Source organism: Bufo gargarizans, chromosome 2, assembly GCF_014858855.1.
Source record: "Bufo gargarizans isolate SCDJY-AF-19 chromosome 2, ASM1485885v1, whole genome shotgun sequence".
NCBI classification, from domain to species: domain Eukaryota; kingdom Metazoa; phylum Chordata; class Amphibia; order Anura; family Bufonidae; genus Bufo; species Bufo gargarizans.
Window position 1 is genome coordinate 1,372,785 of NC_058081.1, and position 26,791 is coordinate 1,399,575.

Sequence of the window (26,791 nt, forward strand, 5' to 3'; positions counted from 1 at the left end):
CTATGGACTCTATACTGTAAGAGCAGTGAGACTATGGACTCTCTTACTGTAAGAGCAGTGAGGACTATGGACTCTTACTGTAAGACGAAGTGAGACTATGGACTCTATACTGTAAGAGCAGTGATGGATATGACTCTACTCTACTGTAAGAGCAGTGAGACTATGGACTCTTACTGTAAGAGCAGTGAGACTATGGACTTTACTGTAAGAGCAGTGAGACTATGGACTCTTACTGTAAGAGCAGTGAGACTATGGACTCTATACTGTAAGAGCAGTGAGACTATGGACTCTTACTGTAAGAGCAGTGAGACTATGGACTCTATACTGTAAGAGCAGTGAGACTATGGACTTATGTAAGAGCAGTGAGACTATGGACTCTATACTGTAAGAGCAGTGAGACTATGGACTCTTACTGTAAGAGCAGTGAGACTATGGACTCTATACTGTAAGAGCAGTGAGACTATGGACTCTTACTGTAAGAGCAGTGAGACTATGGACTCTATACTGTAAGAGCAGTGAGACTATGGACTCTTACTGTAAGAGCAGTGAGACTATGGACTCTTACTGTAAGAGCAGTGAGACTATGGACTCTATACTGTAAGAGCAGTGAGACTATGGACTTTACTGTAAGAGCAGTGAGACTATGGACTCTACTGTAAGAGCAGTGAGACTATGGACTCTTACTGTAAGAGCAGTGAGACTATGGACTCTATACTGTAAGAGCAGTGAGACTATGGACTCTTACTGTAAGAGCAGTGAGACTATGGACTCTTACTGTAAGAGCAGTGAGACTATGGACTCTTACTGTAAGAGCAGTGAGACTATGGACTCTTACTGTAAGAGCAGTGAGACTATGGACTCTTACTGTAAGAGCAGTGAGACTATGGACTCTATACTGTAAGAGCAGTGAGACTATGGACTTTACTGTAAGAGCAGTGAGACTATGGACTCTTACTGTAAGAGCAGTGAGACTATGGACTCTTACTGTAAGAGCAGTGAGACTATGGACTCTACTGTAAGAGCAGTGAGACTATGGACTCTTACTGTAAGAGCAGTGAGACTATGGACTCTACTGTAAGAGCAGTGAGACTATGGACTCTTACTGTAAGAGCAGTGAGACTATGGACTCTATACTGTAAGAGCAGTGAGACTATGGACTCTTACTGTAAGAGCAGTGAGACTATGGACTCTTACTGTAAGAGCAGTGAGACTATGGACTCTTACTGTAAGAGCAGTGAGACTATGGACTCTATACTGTAAGAGCAGTGAGACTATGGACTCTTACTGTAAGAGCAGTGAGACTATGGACTCTATACTGTAAGAGCAGTGAGACTATGGACTCTTACTGTAAGAGCAGTGAGACTATGGACTTTACTGTAAGAGCAGTGAGACTATGGACTCTATACTGTAAGAGCAGTGAGACTATGGACTCTTACTGTAAGAGCAGTGAGACTATGGACTCTTTACTGTAAGAGCAGTGAGACTATGGACTCTTTACTGTAAGAGCAGTGAGACTATGGACTCTTACTGTAAGAGCAGTGAGACTATGGACTCTACTGTAAGAGCAGTGAGACTATGGACTCTATACTGTAAGAGCAGTCTTACTGTATAGAGCAGTTGAGACTATGGACTCTATACTGTAAGAACAGTGAGACTATGGACTTCTTTACTGTAAGAGCAGTGAGACTATGGACTCTGTAATGTAAGAAGCAGTGAGACTATGGGACTCTAGCGGTAAGAGCAGTGAGACTAGGGACTCTTATACTGTCAGGAGCAGTGAGACTATGGACTCTTATACCTGTAAGAGCAGTGAGACTATGGACCTCTATACTGTAAGAGCAGTGAGACTATGGGACCTCTTTACAGTGTAAGAGCAGTGAGACTATGGATCTCATACTGTAAGAGCAGTGAGACTAGTGGACTCATTACTGTAAGAGCAGTGAGGACTATGGACCTCTATACTGTAAGAGCAGTGAGGACTATGGACTCATTTACTTGTAAGAGCAGGTGAGAACTATGGACTCTATAGCTGTAAGAGCAGTGAGGACTATGGACTCTTTACTGTAAGAGCAGGGGAGACTATGGACTCTATACTGTAGAGCCAGTGGGGGGAGACTATGGACTCTATACTGTAAGGCAGTGAGACCTAGTGGACTCTATACTGTAGAGCAGTGAGACTATGGACTCTATACTGTAAGGAGCAGGTGGAGGACTATGGACTCTATACTGTAAAGAGCAGTGAGAGCTATGGACTCTGTACTGGGTAGAGCCAGGTGAGACTAGGACTCTATACTGTAGAAGGCATTGAGACTATGGTACTTCTATAAAAAAAACAAATAAATAAAAAAAAATAAAAAAAAAAAAATAAAGCAGTGAGACGATGGACTCTATACTGTAAGAGCAGTGAGACTATGGACTCTATCTGTAAGAGCAGTGGACCTATGGACTCTATACTGTAAGAGCAGTGAGACTATGGACTCTATACTGTAAGAGCAGTGAGACTATGGACTCTTACTGTAAGAGCAGTGAGACTATGGACTCTTACTGTAAGAGCAGTGAGACTATGGACTCTACTGTAAGAGCAGTGAGACTATGGACTCTTTACTGTAAGAGCAGTGAGACTATGGACTCTTTACTGTAAGAGCAGTGAGACTATGGACTCTACTGTAAGAGCAGTGAGACTATGGATTCTTTACAGTAAGATCAGTGAGACTATGGACTCTACTATAAGAGTAGTGAGACTATGGACTCTACTGTAAGAGCAGTGAGACTATGGACTCTTACTGTAAGAGCAGTGAGACTATGGACTTACTGTAAGAGCAGTGAGACTATGGACTCTACTGTAAGAGCAGTGAGACTATGGACTCTTACTGTAAGAGCAGTGAGACTATGGACTCTATACTGTAAGAGCAGTGAGACTATGGACTTTACTGTAAGAGCAGTGAGACTATGGACTCTTACTGTAAGAGCAGTGAGACTATGGACTCTTTACTGTAAGAGCAGTGAGACTATGGACTCTATACTGTAAGAGCAGTGAGACTATGGACTTTACTGTAAGAGCAGTGAGACTATGGACTCTACTGTAAGAGCAGTGAGACTATGGACTCTTACTGTAAGAGCAGTGAGACTATGGACTCTATACTGTAAGAGCAGTGAGACTATGGACTCTTACTGTAAGAGCAGTGAGACTATGGACTCTTACTGTAAGAGCAGTGAGACTATGGACTCTATACTGTAAGAGCAGTGAGACTATGGACTCTTTACTGTAAGAGCAGTGAGACTATGGACTCTAACTGTAAGAGCAGTGAGACTATGGACTCTTTACTGTAAGAGCAGTGAGACTATGGACTTTACTGTAAGAGCAGTGAGACTATGGACTCTTACTGTAAGAGCAGTGAGACTATGGACTCTACTGTAAGAGCAGTGAGACTATGGACTCTTACTGTAAGAGCAGTGAGACTATGGACTCTTACTGTAAGAGCAGTGAGACTATAAGCCAGTGAGACTCTATTCCTGTAAGAGCAGTGAGACTCTGGACTCTTTACTGTAAGAGCAGCGAGACTATGGGCTCTATACTGTAAGAGCAGTGAGACTATGTACTCCTTACTGTAAGAGCAGTGAGACTATAGGACTCTATACTGTAAGAGCAGTGAGACTATGGACTCTTTACTGTAAGAGCGGTGAGACTATGGACTCTCTTACTGTAAGAGCAGTGGAGACTATGGACTCTTTACTGTAAGAGCGGTGAGGCTATGGACTCTATACTGTAAGAGCAGTGAGGACTATGGACTCTATACTGTAAGAGCAGTGAGGACTATGGACTCTTTACGGTAAGAGCAGTGAGACTATGGACTCTATACTGTAAGACCAGTGAGACTATGGACTCTATACTGTAAGAGCAGTGAGACTATGGACTCTTTACGGTAAGAGCAGTGAGACTATGGACTCTTTACGGTAAGAGCAGTGAGACTATGGACTCTTTACGGTAAGAGCAGTGAGACTATGGACTCTTTACGGTAAGAGCAGTGAGACTGGGGTCTCTTAGCGTTGAGACTTCTATGTTACTATGTTATGTAAAGAACAGACGAGCTACAACCTCTCATTGTGTGCCCTCATACACCGGGACATATCACTGCCACAGGCAGAAGGTAGCAGCAGAATGTAGACCTTTGGCGCGTGCTTTTCCTGCAGGTGGTGTTCTGCTCACTTGGGTACAAACACCTGGCACTGGTGGATGAATTCGGGAGGATATTCATGAAAGGTAGCAATCGCTTTGGACAACTGGGCACCGGGGACAAGATTGACAGAGCAGACCCCTGCCAGGTAAAGCTGATGTCTGTGCTCTGACTCTGCTTCATCTGCCCGTACTTGTGTCCTCTTCTGCTTCCCCCCTCTTTTCCACCCTTTCTCCATCTGTCCTCCACCTGGCCTCTGCTTTATCTGTTCCTCACCTATCCTCCATTCTCCATCTATCCTCCCCCTGCCTTTGTTCTTCAGCTGTCCCTCACATATCCTCCACTCTTCATCTATCCTCCTCCAGCCTTTGTTCTTCAGCTGTCCCTCATCTATCCTCCATTTTCCATCTATCCTCCTCCTGCCTTTGTTCTTCAGCTGTCCCTCACCGATCCTCCACTCTTCATCTATCCTCCTCCTTCTTTTGTTCTTCAGCTGTCCCTCATCTATCCTCCACTCTTCATCTATCCTCCTCCTGCCTTTGTTCTTCAGCTGTCCCTCAGCTATCCTCCACTCTTCATCTATCCTCCTCCTGCCTTTGTTCTTCAGCTGTCCCTCATCTATCCTTCACTCTTCATCTATCCTCCTCCTGCCTTTGTTCTTCATCTGTTCCTCATCTATCCTTCACTCTTCATCTATCCTCCTCCTGCCTTTGTTCTTCAGCTGTCCCTCATCTATCCTTCACTCTTCATCTATCCTCCTCCTGCCTTTGTTCTTCATCTGTTCCTCACCTATCCTCCATTCTCCATCTATCCTCCCCCGTCTTTGTTCTTCAGCTGTCCCTTAACTATCCTTCACTCTTCATCTATCCTCCTCCTGCCTTTGTTCTTCATCTGTTCCTCACCTATCCTTCATTCTCCATCTATCCTCCCCCTGTCTTTGTTCTTCAGCTGTCCCTCACATATCCTCCACTCTTCATCTATCCTCCTCCTGCCTTTGTTCTTCATCTGTCCCTCACCTATCCTCCATTTTCCATCTATCCCTCATCTGGCCTCTGTTGCGCAGCTATCCTCCACCTCTCTGCTGTCCTCCATCTATCCCTTACCTATCCTTCATTCTCATTTCTATCCTTCACCTGGCTTCTGTTCTCCATCTATCTTCCACTTGGCCTCTGACCTCTATCTATACCTCACCTATTTTCTATTCTCCAACCCTCACCTATCCTTCATTCTCTATTTGTCTTCTACCAATCCTCCATTCTCCATCTACTCTCCACTTCTCATCCATCTATCCTCCACCTGGCCTCTCTTCTCTATCTATCCTCCACTTGGCCTCTGACCTCCAACTCTCCTCCATTCCCCACCTGTCCTCCCTTGTCTTCTGTCCTCCATATATCCCTCACCTATATTCCATTCCCTATCTGTCCTCTGCCTATCTTCTGTTCTCGCACTATCCCTCAGCTGTCCTCCACCTGTCTTCTGTCCTCCAGGCTCCACCTGTTTTCTGTCCTCAATTCTCCACCTGTCCTCCAGTCTCCACTTGTCCTCCACCTGTCTTCTGTCCTCCATATATCCCTCACCTACCCTCCATTCTCTATCTATCCTCCACCTATCTTCTGTTCACCATCTATCTCTCACCTGTTCTCCAGTCTCCATCTATCCCCCACTTGTCCTCCAGTCTCCATCTATCCCTCACCTGTCCTCCAGTCCCCACTTGTCCTCCACCTGTCTTCTGTCCTCCATATAACCCTCACCTACCCTCCATTCTCTATCTATCCTCCACCTATCTTCTGTTCTCCATCTATCTCTCACCTGTTCTCCAGTCTCCATCTATCCCTCACCAGTCCTCCAGTCTCCACCTGTCTTCTGTCCTCCAGTCTACACTTGTCCTCTTCTCTGTCTCTCATTCATCTCTTTTCCCTGTAGATTCAGTATTTAAGGAACCCCATTGATGTATTTTGTGGTCTCAATCACACATTAGTCCTGATACCCTCCATGGATTCTGTGAAGGAAATACACGGCTGCGGGTGTGGAGCTGGGGGACGCCTCCCTGGATGGCCTAAAGGAAGCCCCTCATTTGTCAAGCTGCTTTTGAAGGTGAGGAGGTTCTGCTGGGTCGGCCTAGAGGCACGGGAGGGACAGAGAGAAGCAAGGGAGGGACAGAGAGAAGCAAGGGAGGGACAGAGATAAGCATGGGAGGGACAGAGAAAAGCAAGGGAAGGACAGAGAAAAGCAAGGGAGGGACAGAGATAAGCAAGGGAGGGACAGAGATAAGCAAGGGAGGGACAGAGATAAGAAAGGGAGGGACAGAGATAAGCAAGGGAGGGACAGAGAAAAGCAAGGGAGGGACAGAGAAGCAAGAGAGGGACAGAGATAAGCATGGGAGGGACAGAGATAAGCAAGGGAGGGACAGATATAAGCATGGGAGGGACAGAGAAAAGCAAGGGAGGGACAGAGAAAAGCAAGGGAGTGAGAGAGATAAGCAAGGGAGGGACAGAGATAAGCATGGGAAGGACAGAGAAAAGCAAGGGAAGGACAGAGAAAAGCATGGGAGGGACAGAGATAAGCATGGGAGGGACAGAGATAAGCAAGGGAGGGACAGAGAAAAGCAAGGGAAGGACAGAGAAAAGCAAGGGAAGGACAGGGATAAGCAAGGGAGTGAGAGAGATAAGCATGGGAGGGACAGAGATAAGCATGGGAGGGACAGAGATAAGCAAGGGAGGGACAGAGAAAAGCAAGGGAAGGACAGAGAAAAGCAAGGGAAGGACAGGGATAAGCATGGGAGGGACAGAGAGAAGAAAGGGAGGGAGAGAGATAAGCAAGGGAGGGACAGAGATAAGAAAGGGAGGGAGAGAGAAGTATGGGAGGGACAGAGAGAAGCAAGGGAGGGACAGAGATAAGCATGGGAGGGACAGAGAAAAGCAAGGGAGGGACAGAGAAAAGCAAGGGAGGGACAGAGATAAGCAAGGGAGTGAGAGAGATAAGCAAGGGAGTGAGAGAGATAAGCAAGGAAGGGACAGAGATAAGCATGGGAGGGACAGAGATAAGCATGGGAGGGAAAGAGAAAAGCAAGGGAGGGACAGAGAGAAGCATGGGAGGGACAGAGAGAAGCATGGGAGGGACAGAGAGAAGCATGGGAGGGACAGAGATAAGCATGGGAGGGACAGAGAGAAGCAAGGGAGGCACATAGGTCAGGGAGGCACATAGGTCAGGGAGGCACATAGGTCAGGGAGGCATGCTGAGAATTGCAGAGATTGTGGGGCCTGAGTTCATTCATCCCACTATACATGTGCATCACCTTGGTAGTACCATACGCTGACCGCTATTTGTCTGTCTCTAAGTTGGTGCACACTGCATGCGGTGTATAACGTTTTGATGCCGTATCGCACTGCTAATCTGCTCAACCCTTGATAAGTAGGCCAGCCGGACTACTATTATCCGATTGACAGTGGAGTGGATCGCTGACTCAATCTGCCCCCCACATGTTTCACCAGATAACTGGCTTCTTCAGGGGATTTGGGCAGCAATGAGTGTCCTATCAGACTGGGGGTTGATATAGCTGAATACTGTGATTGACAGGCTCCACACCCAATGTGATGTGTGCCTGGATGCCTGTCGTCTGGCCGCCTCTATAACCGCACCCCTATGTCAGAGTAATCCACCGTCAGTCACATCGCGCCGCCATCACTGGTATCAAAACGTTATACACCGCATGCAGTGTGCACCAACTTAGAGCAGTCAGCGTATGGTACGACCAAGGTGATGCCCATCATGTACAGTGGGATGAGTCCCCACAATGCAGCCTAGTTGTAGGTGTCACCGCATGCGGTATAAGGCGGTATAAGGCGGTAAACTAACAGTTAGTGCACCGACTCTGCCTCCTTACTAATCAGTATCAATTGACTGCTCAGAGGAGTGGCTGCTGGATTTTTACATTTCGGTTTTTGGTTCATTAGTAAAAATAAAATAAAGATATATAAAACACTCATTTTAATTTAAAAATCAATAAAAGTGAAGTATTAAAAATTTCACCTGGGGCAAAACAGGTTCAACGCCCGCACGGGCATCTGCAAATAAACCTTACCCAGGATAGGTCCTGTTATGATTGAGAATTGCAGAGAGAGGCAGGAGAGGCACATAGGTCAGAGAGGCACATAGGTCAGGGAGGCACATTGGTCAGGGAGGCACATAGGTCAGGGAGGCACATAGGTCAGAGAGGCACATTGGTCAGGGAGGCACATAGGTCAGGGAGGCACATAGGTCAGGGAGGCACATAGGTCAGGGAGGCACATTGGTCAGGGAGGCACATAGGTCAGGGAGGCACATAGGTCAGGGAGGCACATTGGTCAGGGAGGCACATTGGTCAGGGAGGCACATAGGTCAGGGAGGCACATTGGTCAGGGAGGCACATAGGTCAGGGAGGCACATAGGTCAGGGAGGCACATTGGTCAGGGAGGCACATAGGTCAGGGAGGCACATAGGTCAGGGAGGCACATAGGTCAGAGAGGCACATTGGTCAGGGAGGCACATAGGTCAGGGAGGCACATAGGTCAGGGAGGCACATTGGTCAGGGAGGCACATAGGTCAGGGAGGCACATAGGTCAGGGAGGCACATTGGTCAGGGAGGCACATAGGTCAGGGAGGCACATAGGTCAGAGAGGCACATTGGTCAGGGAGGCACATAGGTCAGGGAGGCACATAGGTCAGGGAGGCACATAGGTCAGGGAGGCACATTGGTCAGGGAGGCACATAGGTCAGGGAGGCACATAGGTCAGAGAGGCACATTGGTCAGGAGGCACATAGGTCAGGGAGGCACATAGGTCAGGGAGGCACATAGGTCAGGGAGGCACATTGGTCAGGGAGGCACATAGGTCAGGGAGGCACATTGGTCAGGGAGGCACATTGGTCAGGGAGGCACATAGGTCAGGGAGGCACATTGGTCAGGGAGGCACATAGGTCAGGGAGGCACATAGGTCAGGGAGGCACATTGGTCAGGGAGGCACATAGGTCAGGGAGGCACATAGGTCAGGGAGGCACATAGGTCAGAGAGGCACATTGGTCAGGGAGGCACATAGGTCAGGAGGCACATAGGTCACATAGGTCAGGGAGGCACATTGGTCAGGGAGGCACATTGGTCAGGGAGGCACATAGGTCAGGGAGGCACATTGGTCAGGGAGGCACATTGGTCAGGGAGGCACATAGGTCAGTCAGGGAGGCATGCTGAGAATTGCAGAGAGAGGCAGGGGAGGCACATAGGTCAGGGAGGCACATAGGTCAGTCAGGGAGGCACATAGGTCAGTCAGGGAGGCATGCTGAGAATTGCAGAGAGAGGCAGGGGAGGCACATAGGTCACGGAGGCACATAGGTCAGGGAGGCACATAGGTCAGTCAGGGAGGCACATAGGTCAGGGCGGCACATAGGTCAGTCAGGGAGGCATGCTGAGAATTGCAGAGAGAGGCAGGGGAGGCACATAGGTCAGGGAGGCACATAGGTCAGGGAGGCACATAGGTCAGGGGGGCATGCTGAGATTTGCAGAGAGAGGCAGGGGAGGCACATAGGTCAGGGAGGCACATAGGTCAGGGAGGCATGCTGAGAATTGCAGAGAGAGGCAGGGGAGGCACATAGGTCAGGGAGGCACATAGGTCAGGGAGGCACATAGGTCAGGGAGGCATGCTGAAAATTGCAGAGAGAGGCAGGGGAGGCACATAGGTCACGGAGGCACATAGGTCAGGGAGGCACATAGGTCAGTCAGGGAGGCATGCTGAGAATTGCAGAGAGAGGCAGGGGAGGCACATAGGTCAGGGAGGCACATAGGTCCGGGAGGCACATAGGTCCGGGAGGCACATAGGTCAGGGAGGCACATAGGTCAGGGAGGCACATAGGTCAGGGAGGCACATAGGTCCGGGAGGCACATAGGTCAGGGAGGCATGCTGAGAATTGCAGAGAGAGGCAGGGGAGGCACAGAGCAGTGAGGGAGCAGGCAGAGACACGGAGAGGCACCTGCCGGCCGTGCTGATGGTGCCCGTGTATGTAGCGGTACAGCGGTTACTAGTGGGTAGTAGATGTGAGATATGATGGGGGCAGTTATGTAGCAGTGTCGGTGCGGCGGTGAGGTAACATTATTTGTGATGTCTCCTGGCAGGTCCCGCTGTGTGCCCGCCGCCTCTGCTCCACCAGGGACTGCCTTTATATCATGTCCAGTCACGACCCTGAGGAGGACCTCGGATACAGCGCACTCCCCGGCAGCAGCTGTGGTTGTCCAGGCGGCGCGGAGGAGGAGCCGGCGGCTGCGCAGGCCTGTGAGGAGTGTCTGAAGCAGCTGCTGCGCTGCCCCAGTGTCCAGGAGAGGGTGGCCAAGACCAGGGACTTCATCAGCCACTTACCCCTGCCGGGGTATCAGAAGCACTGCTTGTGGGAGGCGCTGGGCATGATACAGCGGGCGGCTGAGAGCACCAACCGCCATACTGCCCGCGCAGGAGAAGAAAAATAAAAGTCTCTGAAAAACATAAAAACTGTGAGAGATAAAAATACACCCGAAATACCGACCCTAAATACCCCCATATACTGCCTCAGACACTGACCTGGCCTCCAACCTACCCGAAATACCGTCCCCCAGCCGAAATACCCCCATATACTGCCTCAGACACTGACACGGCCTCCAACCTACCCGAAATACCGCCCCCCCAGCCTAAATACCCCCATATACTGCCTCACACACTGACCTGGCCTCCAACCTACCCCAAATACCGGCTCCCAGCCGAAATACCCCCATATACTGCCTCACACACTGACCTGGCCTCCAACCTACCCCAAATACCGCCCCCCAGCCTAAATACCCCCATATACTGTCTCACACACTGACCTGGCCTCCAACCTACCCCAAATACCGGCCCCCAGCCGAAATACCCCCATATACTGCCTCACACACTGACACGGCCTCCAACCTACCCCAAATACCGGCCCCCGACCTAAATACCCCCATATACTACCTCACACACTGACACGGCCTCCAACCTACCCGAAATAGCGCCCCCCAGCCTAAATACCCCCATATACTGCCTCACACACTGGCACGGCCTCCAACCTACCCCAAATACCGACCCCCGACCTAAATACCCCCATATACTGCCGCACACACAGACCCTGCCTCCAACCTACCCCCAAATACCGATTGCCCACCTAAATACCCCCATATACTGGCTCACACACTAACCCTGCCTTCAGCCGACCCCAAGTACTGATCCCCGACCTAAATACCCCTATATACTGCCTCACCAAATGACCCTGCCTCCAACCTACCCCCAAATACCGACCCCTAAATACCCCCATATACTGCCTCACCAAATGACCCTGCCTACAACCTACCCCCAAATAGCGACCCCTGTCCTAAATACCCCTATATACTGCCTCATATACTGACCCTGCCTTTAACCTACCCCAAGTACTGACCCTCGACCTAAATACCCCCATATACTGGCTCACACACTGACCCTGCCTCCGACCTTCCCCCAAATACCGACCCCTGGCCTAAATACCCCCATATACTGCCTCACCAAATGACCCTGCCTCCAACCTACCCCAAGTACTGACCCCCGACCTAAATACCCCCATATACTGCCTCACCAAATGACCCTGCCTCCAACCTACCCCCAAATACCGACCCCTGGCCTAAATACCCCCATATACTGCCTCACCAAATGTCCCTGCCTCCAACCTACCCCAAATACCGACCCCCGACCTAAATACCCCCATATACTGCCGCACACACAGACCCTGCCTCCAACCTACCCCCAAATACCGATCGCCCACCTAAATACCCCCATATACTGGCTCACACACTAACCCTGCCTTCAGCTGACCCCAAGTACTGATCCCCGACCTAAATACCCCTATATACTGCCTCACCAAATGACCCTGCCTACAACCTACCCCAAATACCGACCCCTAAATACCCCCATATACTGCCTCACCAAATGACCCTGCCTACAACCTACCCCCAAATAGCGACCCCTGTCCTAAATACCCCTATATACTGCCTCATACACTGACCCTGCCTTTAACCTACCCCATTTACCAACCCCTAAATACCCCCATATACTGCCTCACACACTGAACCTGCCTTCAACCTACCCCAAGTTCTAAAAAAGTACCCCTAAATACCCTTATATACTGCCTCACCAAATGACCCTGCCTCCAACCTACCCCCAAATACCGACCTCTAAATACCCCCATATACTAGCTCACACACTGACCCTGCCTCCAACCTACCCCAAATACTGATCCCTGACCTAAATACCCCCATATACTGGCTCACACACTGACCCTGCCTCCGACCTTCCCCCAAATACCGACCCCTGGCCTAAATACCCCCATATACTGCCTCACCAAATGACCCTGCCTCCAACCTACCCCAAGTACTGACCCCCGACCTAAATACCCCCATATACTGCCTCACCAAATGACCCTGCCTCCAACCTACCCCCAAATACCGACCTCTAAATACCCCCATATACTAGCTCACACACTGACCCTGCCTCCAACCTACCCCAAATACTGATCCCTGACCTAAATACCCCCATATACTGGCTCACACACTGACCCTGCCTCCGACCTTCCCCCAAATACCGACCCCTGGCCTAAATACCCCCATATACTGCCTCACCAAATGACCCTGCCTCCAACCTACCCCAAATACTGACCCCGACCTAAATACCCCCATATACTGGCTCACACACTGACCCTGCCTCCAACCTACCGTATGGCGGTACAGGAGGCAGGGATGATACGGTACTATACAGAACATATACCGGTGCTGTACGGCTCCTGCACCTGGTGATGATGTGGAGTCAGTTAAATCCACATGCACGCTGACCAACTGCCGAGCGATAACGGACAGTGACACGACGAGGACAGACTGCAAGGTACAGTGATACCGGGTAAGTACCGACTGGTGTCCACCACATGTGTACTTCACTGCTCTGGACGTGCTGCTAAACATGCTCTATATATATATATATATGCCCCTGAATTTCTGCCAAAGTTACTGCTGTCCAGTCATTTAGTGCTCTAGTCCCAGGTGTCTAGTGGTCAGTGCTCCAGTCCCTAATGTCTAGTGGTCAGTGCTCCAGTCTCTGGAGTCTAGTGGTCAGTGCTCCAGTCCCTTGTATCTAGTGGTTTGGTGCTCCAGTCCCTGGTGTCTAGTGGTCAGTGCTCCAGTCCCTGGTGTCTAGTGGTCAGTGCTCCAGTCCCTGGTGTCTAGTGGTTTGGTGCTCCAGTCCCTTGTATCTAGTGGTTTGGTGCTCCAGTCCCTGGTGTCTAGTGGTCAGTGCTCCAGTCCCTGGTGTCTAGTGGTTTGGTGCTCCAGTCCCTGGTGTCTAGTGGTCAGTGCTCCAGTCCCTGGTGTCTAGTGGTCAGTGCTCCAGTCCCTGGTGTCTAGTGGTCAGTGCTCCAGTCCCTTGTATCTAGTGGTTTGGTGCTCCAGTCCCTGGTGTCTAGTGGTCAGTGCTCCAGTCCCTGGTGTCTAGTGGTCAGTGCTCCAGTCTCTGGTGTCTAGTGGTCAGTGCTCCAGTCCCTGGTGTCTAGTGGTTTGGTGCTCCAGTCCCTGGTGTCTAGTGGTCAGTGCTCCAGTCCCTGGTGTCTAGTGGTTTGGTGCTCCAGTCCCTGGTGTCTAGTGGTCAGTGCTCCAGTCCCTGGTGTCTAGTGGTCAGTGCTCCAGTCCCTGGTGTCTAGTGGTCAGTGCTCCAGTCCCTGGTGTCTAGTGGTCCGTTTTCCAGTCACTGGTATCTAGTGGTTTGGTGCTCTAGTCCCTGGTGTCTATTGGTCAGTGCTCAAGTCCCTTTTATCTAGTAGTTTGGTTCTCCAGTCTCTGGTGTCTAGTGGTCAGTGTCCCAGTCTCTGGTGTCTAGTGGTCAGTGCTCCAGTCCCTGGTGTCTAGTAGGCAAACTAGATGGGCTAAATAGTTCTTATCTGCCGACACATTCTATGTTTCTATGGTGCTCCAGTCCCTGGTGTCTAGTGGTCAGTGCTCCAGTCTCTGGTGTCTAGTGGTCGGTGCTCCAGTCTCTGGTGTCTAGTGGTTTGGTGCTCCAGTCTCTGGTATCTAGTTATCAGTGCTCCAGTCTCTGGTGTCTTGTGGTCGGTGCTCCAGTCTCTGGTGTCTAGTGGTTTGGTGCTCCAGTCTCTGGTGTCTTGTGGTCAGTGCTCCAGTCTCTGGTGTCTAGTGGTTAGTGCCCCAGTCCCCGGTATCTAGTGGTTTGGTGCTCCAGTCTCTGGTGTCGAGTGGTCAGTGCTCCAGTCCCTGGTGTCTAGTGGTCAGTGCTCCAGTCTCTGGTGTCTAGTGGTTTGGTGCTCCAGTCTCTGGTGTCTAGTGGTCAGTGCTCCAGTCCCTGGTGTCTAGTGGTTTGGTGCTCCAGTCTCTGGTGTCTAGTGGTTTGGTGCTCCAGTCTCTGGTGTCTAGTGGTTTGGTGCTCCAGTCTCTGGTGTCTAGTGGTTTGGTGCGCCAGTCTCTGGTGTCTAGTGGTTTGGTGCTCCAGTCTCTGGTGTCTAGTGGTCAGTGCTCCAGTCCCTTGTATCTAGTGGTTTGGTGCTCCAGTCTCTGGTGTCTAGTGGTCAGTGCTCCAGTCCCTTGTATCTAGTGGTTTGGTGCTCCAGTCTCTGGTGTCTAGTGGTCAGTGCTCCAGTCCCTGGTGTCTAGTGGTTTGGTGCTCCAGTCTCTGGTGTCTAGTGGTTTGGTGCTCCAGTCTCTGGTGTCGAGTGGTCAGTGCTCCAGTCCCTGGTGTCTAGTGGTCAGTGCTCCAGTCTCTGGTGTCTAGTGGTCAGTGCTCCAGTCTCTGGTGTCTAGTGGTCAGTGCTCCAGTCCCTGGTGTCTAGTGGTTTGGTGCTCCAGTCTCTGGTGTCTAGTGGTTTGGTGCTCCAGTCTCTGGTGTCTAGTGGTTTGGTGCTCCAGTCTCTGGTGTCTAGTGGTTTGGTGCACCAGTCTCTGGTGTCTAGTGGTTTGGTGCTCCAGTCTCTGGTGTCAAGTGGTCAGTGCTCCAGTCCCTGGTATCTACTGGTTTGGTGCTCCAGTCTCTGGTGTCTAGTGGTTAGTGCCCCAGTCCCCGGTATCTAGTGGTCAGTGCTCCAGTCTCTGGTGTCTAGTGGTTTGGTGCTTAATTCTCTGGTGTCTAGTGGTTAGTGCCCCAGTCCCTGTTATCTAGTGGTTTGGTGCTTCAGTCTCTGGTGTCTAGTGGTTAGTGCCCCAGTCCCTGGTATCTAGTGGTTTGGTGCTTCAGTCTCTGGTGTCTAGTGGTTAGTGCCCCAGTCCCTGGTATCTAGTGGTTTGGTGCTTCAGTCTCTGGTGTCTAGTGGTTTGGTGCTCCAGTCTCTGGTGTCTAGTGGTTTGGTGCTCCAGTCTCTGGTGTCTAGTGGTTTGGTGCACCAGTCTCTGGTGTCTAGTGGTTTGGTGCTCCAGTCTCTGGTGTCGAGTGGTCAGTGCTCCAGTCCCTGGTATCTACTGGTTTGGTGCTCCAGTCTCTGGTGTCTAGTGGTTAGTGCCCCAGTCCCCGGTATCTAGTGGTCAGTGCTCCAGTCTCTGGTGTCGAGTGGTCAGTGCTCCAGTCCCTGGTATCTACTGGTTTGGTGCTCCAGTCCCTGGTGTCTAGTGGTCAGTGCTCCAGTCTCTGGTGTCTAGTAGTTTGGTGCTTAATTCTCTGGTGTCTAGTGGTTAGTGCCCCAGTCCCTGGTATCTAGTGGTTTGGTGATTCAGTCTCTGGTGTCTAGTGGTTAGTGCCCCAGTCCCTGGTATCTAGTGGTTTGGTGCTTCAGTCTCTGGTGTCTAGTGGTCAGTGCTCCAGTCCCTGGTGTCTAGTGGTTTGGTGCTCCAGTCTATGGTGTCTAGTGGTTTGGTGCTCCAGTCTCTGGTGTCTAGTGGTTTGGTGCTCCAGTCTCTGGTGTCTAGTGGTTTGGTGCACCAGTCTCTGGTGTCTAGTGGTTTGGTGCTCCAGTCTCTGGTGTCGAGTGGTCAGTGCTCCAGTCCCTGGTATCTACTGGTTTGGTGCTCCAGTCTCTGGTGTCTAGTGGTTAGTGCCCCAGTCCCCGGTATCTAGTGGTCAGTGCTCCAGTCTCTGGTGTCTAGTGGTTTGGTGCTTAATTCTCTGGTGTCTAGTGGTTAGTGCCACAGTCCCTGGTATCTAGTGGTTTGGTGCTTCAGTCTCTGGTGTCTAGTGGTCAGTGCTCCAGTCCCTGGTGTCTAGTGGTTTGGTGCTCCAGTCCCTAGTGTCTAGTGGTTAGTGCCCAGTCCCTGGTATCTAGTGGTTTGGTGCTTCAGTCTCTGGTGTCTAGTGGTTAGTGCCCCAGTCACTGGTATCTACTGGTTTGGTGCTCCAGTCCCTGGTATCTAGTGGTTTGGTGCTCCAGTCTCTGGTGTCTAGTGGTTAGTGCCCCAGTCCCTGGTATCTAGTGGTTTGGTGCTCCAGTCCCTGGTATCTAGTGGTTTGGTGCTCCAGTCTCTGGTGTCTAGTGGTCAGTGCTCCAGTCTCTGGTGTCTAGTGGTTAGTGCCCCAGTCCCCGGTATCTAGTGGTCAGTGCTCCAGTCTCTGGTGTCTAGTGGTCAGTGCTCCAGTCCCTGGTGTCTAGTGGTCAGTGCTCCAGTCTCTAGTGTCTAGTGGTTAGTGCCCCAGTCCCCGGTATCTAGTGGTCAGTGCTCCAGTCTCTGGTGTCTAGTGGTTTGGTGCTCCAGTCCCTGGTATCTAGTGGTTTGGTGCTTCAGTCTCTGGTGTCTAGTGGTTAGTGCCCCAGTCCCTGGTATCTACTGGTTTGGTGCTCCTGTCCCTTGTATCTAGTGGTTTGGTGCTCCAGTCCCTGGTGTCTAGTGGTCGGTGCTCTAGTCCCTGATATCTAGTGGTTTGGTGCTCCAGTCTCTGGTGTCTAGTGGTCAGTGCTCCTGTCCCTTGTATCTAGTGGTTTGGTGCTCCAGTCTCTGGTGTCTAGTGGTTAATGCCCCAGTCCCTGGTATCTACTGGTTTGGTGCTCCAGTCCCTGGTGTCTAGTGGTCAGTGCTCCAGTCCCTGATATCTAGTGGTTTGGTGCTCCAGTCCCTGGTGTCTAGTGTTCGGTGCTCTAGTCCCTGATATCTAGCTGTTTGGTTCTCCAGTCTCTGGTGTCTAGTGGTTGGTGTCCCAGTTCCTGATATCCACTCCCTTCCAGACCAGCGATGGAGTTTGTCTCTGGCTACCGCGACCCTGTGCTGGAGTATTCGGAGCTCCTGTTCAGCTGGTATCGGCGATACATGAAGGATTATGCGGGCAGACTGGACCGCCTGGCGATCCATCCCCAGCAGGAGACGAAGATCAAGTCCCTGCCATATGACGCCACCTGCTGGTTCCTACATGTCCTGCATAACGACAGCATTGCTTTCCGGCCCCGAAACACTGAGCTGCAGATCCGAGACGTCTTCTACATGGATGACGCCCTGCGCTTCAGAGACCTGAAGAAGTACATCAGCTTCATCAACCTGCAGGAAGAGACAGAGGGCGAGACCAGCACCAGAGACGCCAATGCAGGTGGGTGATAGGAAGAGTTCCTCAGCAGGGTCAGGCGCGACCGCTCACCTATCCGTTTCTGTCTTGAATTTAGCCAACTCTGATGACGTTCGCCATATCAAGTACCTGCTGCTGGTGGCCATAGAGACGGGCGCCGTGATTGGCGTTGACTTTCTGATGGACAACGAGTGCAGCGGCAAGAAGGTCCAGTACGTGTGTAAACTGAGGGCCTACCACCTGCTGTGTCAGTGCATGGCGCTACCCATGGACAACGGGCAGCCTCGACGCCCCCAGAGAGTGGCCATCGGAGACCCTTCTGTGCACAGGTCGGTGGAGGCAGGACTCACTCCTTTGTTTCATAGCTGTTGGGTGACGGCTCGCGACGGCTCTCACCGTAGGTTCTCGTCTGCCTCTCGCAGATTCCTGGTGAAGATCCTTTCTTCCTTGGGGGTCGGAGTGCAGAAGACACCGATGAGAGACTGGTCATCGAGCGCCACCTTCCTCTTCTCTGCCCAGACCGTGCAGTGCTGCCACGTGTGTAAGAGGCGGAAGTTCGAGGTCATGTTAACTCCTTGGTAAGGGCAGAAACCAGAGGGCATGGGTCAGAGAAGGCTTCGGTATAGTGCAGCACCCTCACATATTTTGGGTCTATTATGAACTAACCACCACCCCCCGGCCTCCGAGCTCAGACCCTGGGAGGCCACATAATTGTATACTGGAGACATCTGCAAAGCATTCACTCACCCCCGATCAAGAGGAAGCGGGTCTGGCGGGCGTCCCAGCCCCGTCCTAATGATATGTCCTTGGAGAAGCACATACTACCCGAGAACATTAACCCTATCCAGGCCGCAGAACCTGCCACCCCTGTTATAATGCCACCAGTCCCCCAATTTTAGGGTCACAGAGGCCGCTGGTCGCTAATCCCCCCCCCCCCCCCCATCCTGTGCTCGCAGTGACACATGTGACGCCGTGCTGTACTGTTCAGAGGACTGTAAGATGCAGAACTGGAAAAAGTCTCCCTGGGATGTCAGCCATGAGTTCTGGTGCGAGAAGATGAAGCGCTTCATGCAGTACGAGGAACGACTGGCCGATCTTCCCTTTCACTTCATCAAGGGTGAGTGCTGACATCGGGAGCGATGCTGGGACTTCCGTAGACTCATCGCCTCTTCTGTACCACCCTTGCCCCCCACCATTACTCCCATGTCGCATCCTCTCGTGTCCTCCTCAGAGGTGACCAGCCGCCTATTTGACAAGGAGCTTTTTCTGAGCAGTCGGAATCTCATCGGAGGATACTGGACGGTGGAGAGCATCCATTACCACACCAGCCACCTGCAGGGGAAGAGTCCGGCCTGGAACCTGGAGGGTAGGTATATCAAACTACATCCTACCATACAGCGAGGGGTAGGTGCTCTCCCTAACCAAGACTTCTATATTCCAGAAGGAAGAGGAGAACCTCTGCTGAAGCATATAGACGTCTTGAGGCTGCAGCCTAAAGAAAGGCTCAAGAGCACATTGTGTAGGTGACACCCAAAACACGCAGTAAAGATGTAGCCACAGACGTCAGGGTCACACACTGTATCTTCCATCGACCAATCAGGAGTAAGCTTATAGACTACTCTGTTTTGCTGCTCTCTAGTGTCCTGGAAGGAGTATTATAACTGGAGAGGCCTGAGCTTAGACAACCCTCTAGCCGCCCTTCTGACCTACCCGCTCACCATCTACTACATCATCTCCACACTCGTTCCCCAGCACTGTGAGTATGAAGATAGACCCTGTGTACTCTGATGTTGGTTATCCCAGGAGCACCATCAATGAGACGCCCGTACTTTACTGTGGGGGGCACCACCCTTGAGGCACCCTTACATCAGTGCAGGGGGCACTATCCATGAGGCAGCTTAAATGACAGCGGGGGGCACCGTCCATGAGGTTCCCTTATGTGATGACAGGTGTTTTACATGACTGTCATGGGGGCAGCATCCATGAGGTGCCTAAAATGACTGAGGACCACTGTCCATGAGACATCTTATATGACTGCAAGGGGTACCTGTACATGAGGCACGCCTTTACATGACTGTGGGGGGGAGAGCATGTTCTGCAGTGGCCGGGTTTGGGGTGGCCCGGACACCATTGAGGTGTCACCACGTGTTTCTGCTCTTCAGAAGGGGCCTGCAGTAACCAGGGGGCTTCTTTACTGGAGGAACTCAGGTGCAAAACAATACAGGCGAGGCATAGGGCTGACTTCTCCAGTCTCCTAGCTGAGACGAGGCATAGGGCTGGCTTCTCCAGTCTCCTCCCTGAGCCGAGGCATAGGGCTGGCTTCTCCAGTCTCCTCCCTGAGATGAGGCATAGGGCCGGCTTCTCCAGTCTCCTCCCTGAGACGAGGCATAGGGCCGGCTTCTCCAGTCTCCTCCCTGAGATGAGGCATAGGGCTGGCTTCTCCAGTCTCCTCCCTGAGATGAAGCATAGGGCTGGCTTCTCCAGTCTCCTCCCTGAGACGAGACATAGGGCCAGCTTCTCCAGTCTCCTCCCTGAGACGAGGCATAGGGCTGGCTTCTCCAGTCTCCTCCCTGAGACGAGGCATAGGGCTGGCTTCTCCAGTCTCCTCTCTGAGATGAGGCATTGGGCTGGCTTCTCCAGTCTCCTCCCTGAGATGAGGCATAGGGCTGGCTTCTCCAGTCTCCTCCCTGAGACGAGACATAGGGCCAGCTTCTCCAGTCTCCTCCCTGAGACGAGGCATAGGGCCGACTTCTCCAGTCTCCTCCCTGAGACGAGGCATAGGCCGGCTTCTCCAGTCTCCTCCCTGAGACGAGGCATAGGGCCGGTTCTCCAGTCTCCTCCCTGAGACGAGGCATAGGGCTGGCTTCTCCAGTCTCCTCCCTGAGATGAGGCATAGGGCTGGCTTCTCCAGTCTCCTCCCTGAGATGAGGCATAGGGCTGGCTTCTCCAGTCTCCTCCCTGAGACGAGGCATAGGGCTGGCTTCTCCAGTCTCCTCCCTGAGACGAGGCATAGGGCTGGCTTCTCCAGTCTCCTCTCTGAGATGAGGCATTGGGCTGGCTTCCCCAGTCTCTTCCTTGAGACAAGGCATTGGGCTGGCTTCTCCAGTCTCCTCCCTGAGACGAGGCATTGGGCTGGCTTCTCCAGTCTCCTCCCTGAGACGAGGCATAGGGCTGGCTTCTCCAGTCTCCTCCCTGAGATAAGGCATAGGGCTGGCTTCTCCAGTCTCCTCCCTGAGATGAGGCATAGGGCTGGCTTCTCCAGTCTCCTCCCTGAGATGAGGCATAGGGCCGACTTCTCCAGTCTACTCCCTGAGACAAGGCATAGGGCTGGCTTCTCCAGTCTCCTCCCTGAGATGACGCATAGGGTTGGCTTCTCCAGTCTCCTCCCTGAGACGACGCATAGGGCTGGCTTCTCCAGTCTCCTCCCTGAGACGAGGCATAGGGCTGGCTTCTCCAGTCTCCTCTCTGAGATGAGGCATTGGGCTGGCTTCCCCAGTCTCTTCCTTGAGACAAGGCATTGGGCTGGCTTCTCCAGTCTCCTCCCTGAGACGAGGCATTGGGCTGGCTTCTCCAGTCTCCTCCCTGAGACGAGGCATAGGGCTGGCTTCTCCAGTCTCCTCCCTGAGATAAGGCATAGGGCTGGCTTCTCCAGTCTCCTCCCTGAGATGAGGCATAGGGCTGGCTTCTCCAGTCTCCTCCCTGAGATGAGGCATAGGGCCGGCTTCTCCAGTCTACTCCCTGAGACAAGGCATAGGGCTGGCTTCTCCAGTCTCCTCCCTGAGATGACGCATAGGGTTGGCTTCTCCAGTCTCCTCCCTGAGATGACGCATAGGGTTGGCTTCTCCAGTCTCCTCCCTGAGACGAGGCATAGGGCTGGCTTCTCCAGTCTCCTCCCTGAGACGAGGCATAGGGCCGGCTTCTTCTGGTCACTCAGTAGTCTGGCAGAGTCTCCCCTTTAAGCACTGGTCCCTAACTGCAGAATACTATGGGCTCTGACTGCTATCCTTATGTACAGTTTTAGCTAGACTGTAATCTTCTAGTGGGAGGGGTGGAGTGGAGAAACCAAGCACAAACAGATACATTGTTACACTTTCCGTCTGTCATAGACTTAGATTAGAATTTCAATGATACCTAATGAAAATAGCACAGCAGTTTTTCCAGACAAAAACAAGTTTCCAGACATAGCAACAGAGCTAAACCAGACAGTCAAACAACGTCTGTCTTTTTCCCTCCAAATCATGCTCTTTTTTAAACCTTATGGCCACTGTGGAAAATTACCATCTTCTCATTCAAAGTCCCAAAAGTCTCTTAGTATTGATTAACCCTTTCTACAGTGCTGTGCAAACACAGTGCAAATAAACAGGATACATATCACAGCATACATATAAAATGCAGTTGCACAGTATTAAACAGTATAAGTAAGTGCAAGTTAACCCTTTAAAGTGAAATAAAGTAATAGGTTTATAATTTTGTATAGGGGAAACAGGGGCAAATGTCCAGACTTCAAAGTATCCCTGCTCCAAGGCACTACAGTTCCCGTCCATGTTGTGTCTTACATGACTGCAGGGGGTACCGTCCATGAGGTGCCTTACTAGACTGCGAGGGGCACTATCCATGAGGCTCCCTTACATGACTGCAGGGGGCACCGTCCATGAGGTGCGTTACTAGACTGCGAGGGGCACCATCCATGAGGTGCGTTACTAGACTGCCAGGGGCACTATCCATGAGGTGCCCGTCCATGAGGTGCCTTACTAGACTGTGAGGCACACTATCCATGAGGCTCCCTTACATGACTGCAGGGGGCACCGTCCATGAGGTGCGTTACTAGACTGCGAGGGGCACTGTTCATGAGGCGCCCGCCCATGAGGTGCCTTACTAGACTGCGAGGGGCACTATCCATGAGGCTCCCTTACATGACTGCAGGGGGCACTGTCCATGAGGCATGTTACATGATGATGGGGGCTCCTGCACTTTCCCACTTTCAGACAGCTTTAAGCCCCTTGATCTCACTTTGGACAGCAGATCCCTTTAGTGGTCTATCCACCCCTACAGACCAGTTCAGAATATAACATAAGGAGGGGGCCCTCCTTAACCAGTAATGGGGTTGCTGGGTGTATACAATCCAATATGGCGCCCAGGACTCTTCTTCTTTCTTTAGTTCCAGAGCTGAACATTCTGAAGAAACAATCAATGAAAATCCACATCATGGCAGGCGGGCAAGAATACCACAACATCCTGCTCTTCTGGGTGAGTGCACGCCCCCAAAATCCTTCACTGCACAGCGGCCTAGCAGAGCCCCCATAATGCACTGTTGCACTGCATGCTGGGAGATGTAGTCCATAGCGCTCCTTCTCTGCAGCCACCAGCAAAGGGCAGAGACGAGTGCAGCTCTGGGGGTCTGTGGATGTACTGCAGACGTGATCTAGATCAGCACGGGTGTGACAATGGGCGACAGTCTCCATGTTATTGTCACGCCCCCTCCAGTGACACGTGTGCGTCTCCCCCTGGCAGGAGCTGGTACTGCTGATGCCCCACGTGGTCCTGGAATTGGTGTTTGTCGGCAGCGACCTCCCTGTGGAGGAAGATGACAGAAGCTTCATCATACTGAAGAAGGTGAGAGCGCGGGATGAGCATCATGTCTCCTACCGCCCTGACCCGCCATGTTAACCAGCCCGTGTCTCCTCCGCAGGGATCGGAAGTGCACTGCTCTGACCTGACCTATGTGGACAAGGACAGAGGAGCACGGGGGATACACGTCAAGGTCCATGCCCGGCCGTACCACACCCTACAAGTGGCAAAGCCCGACCTCGTCATCGGTTGGTATCGCGGCACACATATATCAACAACCACTGCTGAGCAAAGGGCTAAGCAGGGGCGTGGCCAAATCACTGTAGCCACACCCCCTTCTGCTGCTCAGCCAATAGTCTGATACAGATCTACCAGCGTAGACAGCCCCCAACATGTCTGCTCCTCCTCCTCTAGGGTTCAACTCCGGATTTGGATTAGACGATACCTGGCTGAGTACCTTACCCCGATTGCAGGTACAAGACACCCCAAAACCCACGTCATGACTAAACATGGAGCTATGAGACTGCACGTCCCCTTGAAGCGAGATTATACATTGGCCCCTCCCCCTGCAGGGTGATTATAACTCTGCACCTCCCCTGTAGGGTGATTATAAGTCTGCCCGTCCCCCTGCAGGGTGAGTATAAGTCTGCCCCTCCCCCTGCGGGGTGATTATAATTCCGCCCCTCCCCCTGCAGGGTGATTATAATTCCGCCCCTCCCCCTGCAGGGTGATTATAAGTCTGCCCCTCCCCCTGCGGGGTGATTATAATTCCGCCCCTCCCCCTGCGGGGTGATTATAATTCCGCCCCTCCCCCTGCGGGGTGATTATAATTCCGCCCCTCCCCCTGCGGGGTGACACAGTTTCCTCTTTTGTCTTGCAGGCTATGAAGGTTCCGGCCTTTTTCTCGGATTGCTCGCAGTACAGTTGTGAGGTGGACGGTCAGGTGGTCTCTGGAGCTTCAGGAGGCAGCGCCAGTCTCCCCATCCTCAACCCCTTCCGCTCACCCCTGAGAATTGTGGCCACAGATAACAACATGCCATGGTGAGCGGGGGGCGAGACGTGTCTTCTCAAACGTGACATCCCCGCGCTTCCCATGTAATATCACCCATCTGATGGAGGCGGCCCGTCATGTAATATCACACATCTGATGGAGGCGGCCCGTCATGTAATATCACCCATCTGATGGAGGCGGCCCGTCATGTAATATCACCCATCTGATGGAGGCGGCCCGTCATGTAATATCACCCATCTGATGGAGGCGGCCCGTCATGTAATATCACACATCTGATGGAGGCGGCCCGTCATGTAATATCACCCATCTGATGGAGGCGGCCCGTCATGTAATATCACACATCTGATGGAGGCGGCCCGTCATGTAATATCACACATCTGATGGAGGCGGCCCGTCATGTAATATCACACATCTGATGGAGGCGGCCCATCATGTAATATCACCCATCAGATAGAGGCGGCCCGTCATGTAATATCACCCATCTGATGGAGTCGGCCGTCATGTAATATCACCCATCTGATGGAGTCGGCCGTCATGTAATATCACACATCTGATGGAGGCGGCCCGTCATGTAATATCACCCATCTGATGGAGGCGGCCCGTCATGTAATATCACACATCTGATGGAGGCGGCCCGTCATGTAATATCACCCATCTGATGGAGGCGGCCCGTCATGTAATATCACACATCTGATGGAGGCGGCCCGTCATGTAATATCTCACATCTGATGGAGGCGGCCCGTCATGTAATATCACCCATCTGATGGAGGCGGCCCGTCATGTAATATCACCCATCTGATGGAGGCGGCCCGTCATGTAATATCACACATCTGATGGAGGCGGCCCGTCATGTAATATCACACATCTGATGGAGGCGGCCCGTCATGTAATATCACACATCTGATGGAGGCGGCCCGTCATGTAATATCTCACATCTGATGGAGGCGGCCCGTCATGTAATATCACCCATCTGATGGAGTCGGCCGTCATGTAATATCACCCATCTGATGGAGGCGGCCCGTCATGTAATATCACCCATCTGATGGAGGCGGCCCGTCATGTAATATCACCCATCTGATGGAGGCGGCCCGTCATGTAATATCACCCATCTGATGGAGGCAGCCCGTCATGTAATATCACCCATCTGATGGAGGCGGCCCGTCATGTAATATCACCCATCTGATGGAGACGGCCCGTCATGTAATATCACACATCTGATAGAGGCGGCCCGTCATGTAATATCACACATCTGATGGAGGCGGCCCGTCATGTAATATCACCCCTCTGATGGAGGCGGCCCGTCATGTAATATCACCCCTCTGATGGAGGCGGCCCGTCATGTAATATCACCCATCTGATGGAGGCGGCCCGTCATGTAATATCACCCATCTGATGGAGGCGGCCCGTCATGTAATATCACCCATCTGATGGAGGCGGCCCGTCATGTAATATCACCCATCTGATGGAGGCGGCCCGTCATGTAATATCACCCCTCTGATGGAGGCGGCCCGTCATGTAATATCACCCATCTGATGGAGGCGGCCCGTCATGTAATATCACCCATCTGATGGAGGCGGCCCGTCATGTAATATCACACATCTGATGGAGGCGGCCCGTCATGTAATATCACCCATCTGATGGAGACGGCCCGTCATGTAATATCACACATCTGATGGAGGCGGCCCGTCATGTAATATCACACATCTGATGGAGGCGGCCCGTCATGTAATATCACACATCTGATGGAGGCGGCCCGTCATGTAATATCACACATCTGATGGAGGCGGCCTGTCATGTAATATCACACATCTGATGGAGGCGGCCCGTCATGTAATATCACACATCTGATGGAGGCGGCCCGTCATGTAATATCACACATCTGATAGAGGCGGCCCGTCATGTAATATCACCCATCTGATGGAGGCGGCCCGTCATGTAATATCACCCCTCCGTGTAATATGTCATTTATAATACAATCTAATGCTCGTCCTGTGTTGCAGGTATAAGAACGCTTTCCTCTTCTATTTGATCTACAAATCTAACCACATCAGCACCAAGCGTAATAACCATGTGCCATACAGCGCCCTCCAGGCTCCATCGCCAGACACCGCGGCGGAGGCGTCTCCACAGAAGAAGAAGAATAAGTCCGGACGGAACCAGTGCAAGAAGCGCAAGTGACAGGCGCCATAATAAAGAAGTGTATGATTTTTGTAAAGGCTGCGTATATGGACCATTACCTATAACCCCAGAGGGGTCACGAGGGGGGCGAGCGAGTGATGAGGGAAACCGCCCCACAACACATATCGTTCTTATAGGGAATGTGTCACCAGAAAATGACCTGTTGTTTCAATCACATTTTTATGTTGAACAGGATTATAATAACAGGTAACACCTCTGTATAGATAACACATGATCCACCATTCACAATAGGTGATATCACAGCTTATCTGCTCCCTCCTGACCATTGTGTCTATGGACCATGTAGCTTCTCTCAAAGAACAGGAAGTCTTTACAAATTTTAGGCC

At 51.8% G+C, this 26,791-nt stretch overlaps 2 protein-coding genes across 3 annotated transcripts in view; both read left to right on the forward strand.

Annotated features, from left to right (window-relative positions):
* Positions 1–10,989, forward strand: part of FBXO24 (F-box protein 24) — a 12,224-nt gene extending 1,235 nt beyond the window's left edge. Inside the window, exons 2-4 of the mRNA XM_044282638.1 lie at positions 4,192–4,323; positions 6,099–6,269; positions 10,315–10,989. Coding sequence (XP_044138573.1) covers positions 4,192–4,323; positions 6,099–6,269; positions 10,315–10,662 — 651 coding nt within the window. The 3' untranslated portion in view covers positions 10,663–10,989. The remainder of the gene's footprint in view (positions 1–4,191; positions 4,324–6,098; positions 6,270–10,314) is intronic.
* A 202-nt stretch (positions 10,990–11,191) lies between these two features.
* Positions 11,192–26,473, forward strand: ZMYND15 (zinc finger MYND-type containing 15). 2 transcript variants are annotated; one of them, XM_044278486.1, is made up of 14 exons: positions 11,192–13,108; positions 17,355–17,710; positions 17,784–18,015; positions 18,109–18,264; positions 18,643–18,803; positions 18,918–19,052; positions 19,128–19,205; positions 19,326–19,442; positions 22,845–22,933; positions 23,198–23,299; positions 23,376–23,502; positions 23,669–23,727; positions 24,135–24,295; positions 26,267–26,473. In XM_044278486.1, exons 2-14 carry the CDS (start codon positions 17,362–17,364, stop codon positions 26,442–26,444), a joined length of 1,944 nt encoding a protein of 647 aa, XP_044134421.1. In that variant the 5' UTR covers positions 11,192–13,108; positions 17,355–17,361; the 3' UTR covers positions 26,445–26,473. The 2 variants fall into 2 exon arrangements, with proteins under 2 accessions (XP_044134421.1, XP_044134422.1); XM_044278487.1 differs by having other exon boundaries at positions 13,068–13,093.
* The last annotated feature ends 318 nt before the right edge of the window (positions 26,474–26,791 follow it).

What these genes read in the sequence shown, in the direction of transcription:
- ZMYND15 (XM_044278486.1), top strand. Translation starts at nt 17,362, where the DNA reads ATGGAGTTTGTCTCTGGCTACCGCGACCCTGTGCTGGAGTATTCGGAG. An exon ending in CACACTCGTTCCCCAGCACT is followed by an intron (nt 19,443 to 22,844) that starts GTGAGTATGAAG and finishes TTCTTTCTTTAG; the next exon opens with TTCCAGAGCTGAACATTCTG. An exon ending in GCTTCATCATACTGAAGAAG is followed by an intron (nt 23,300 to 23,375) that starts GTGAGAGCGCGG and finishes TCTCCTCCGCAG; the next exon opens with GGATCGGAAGTGCACTGCTC.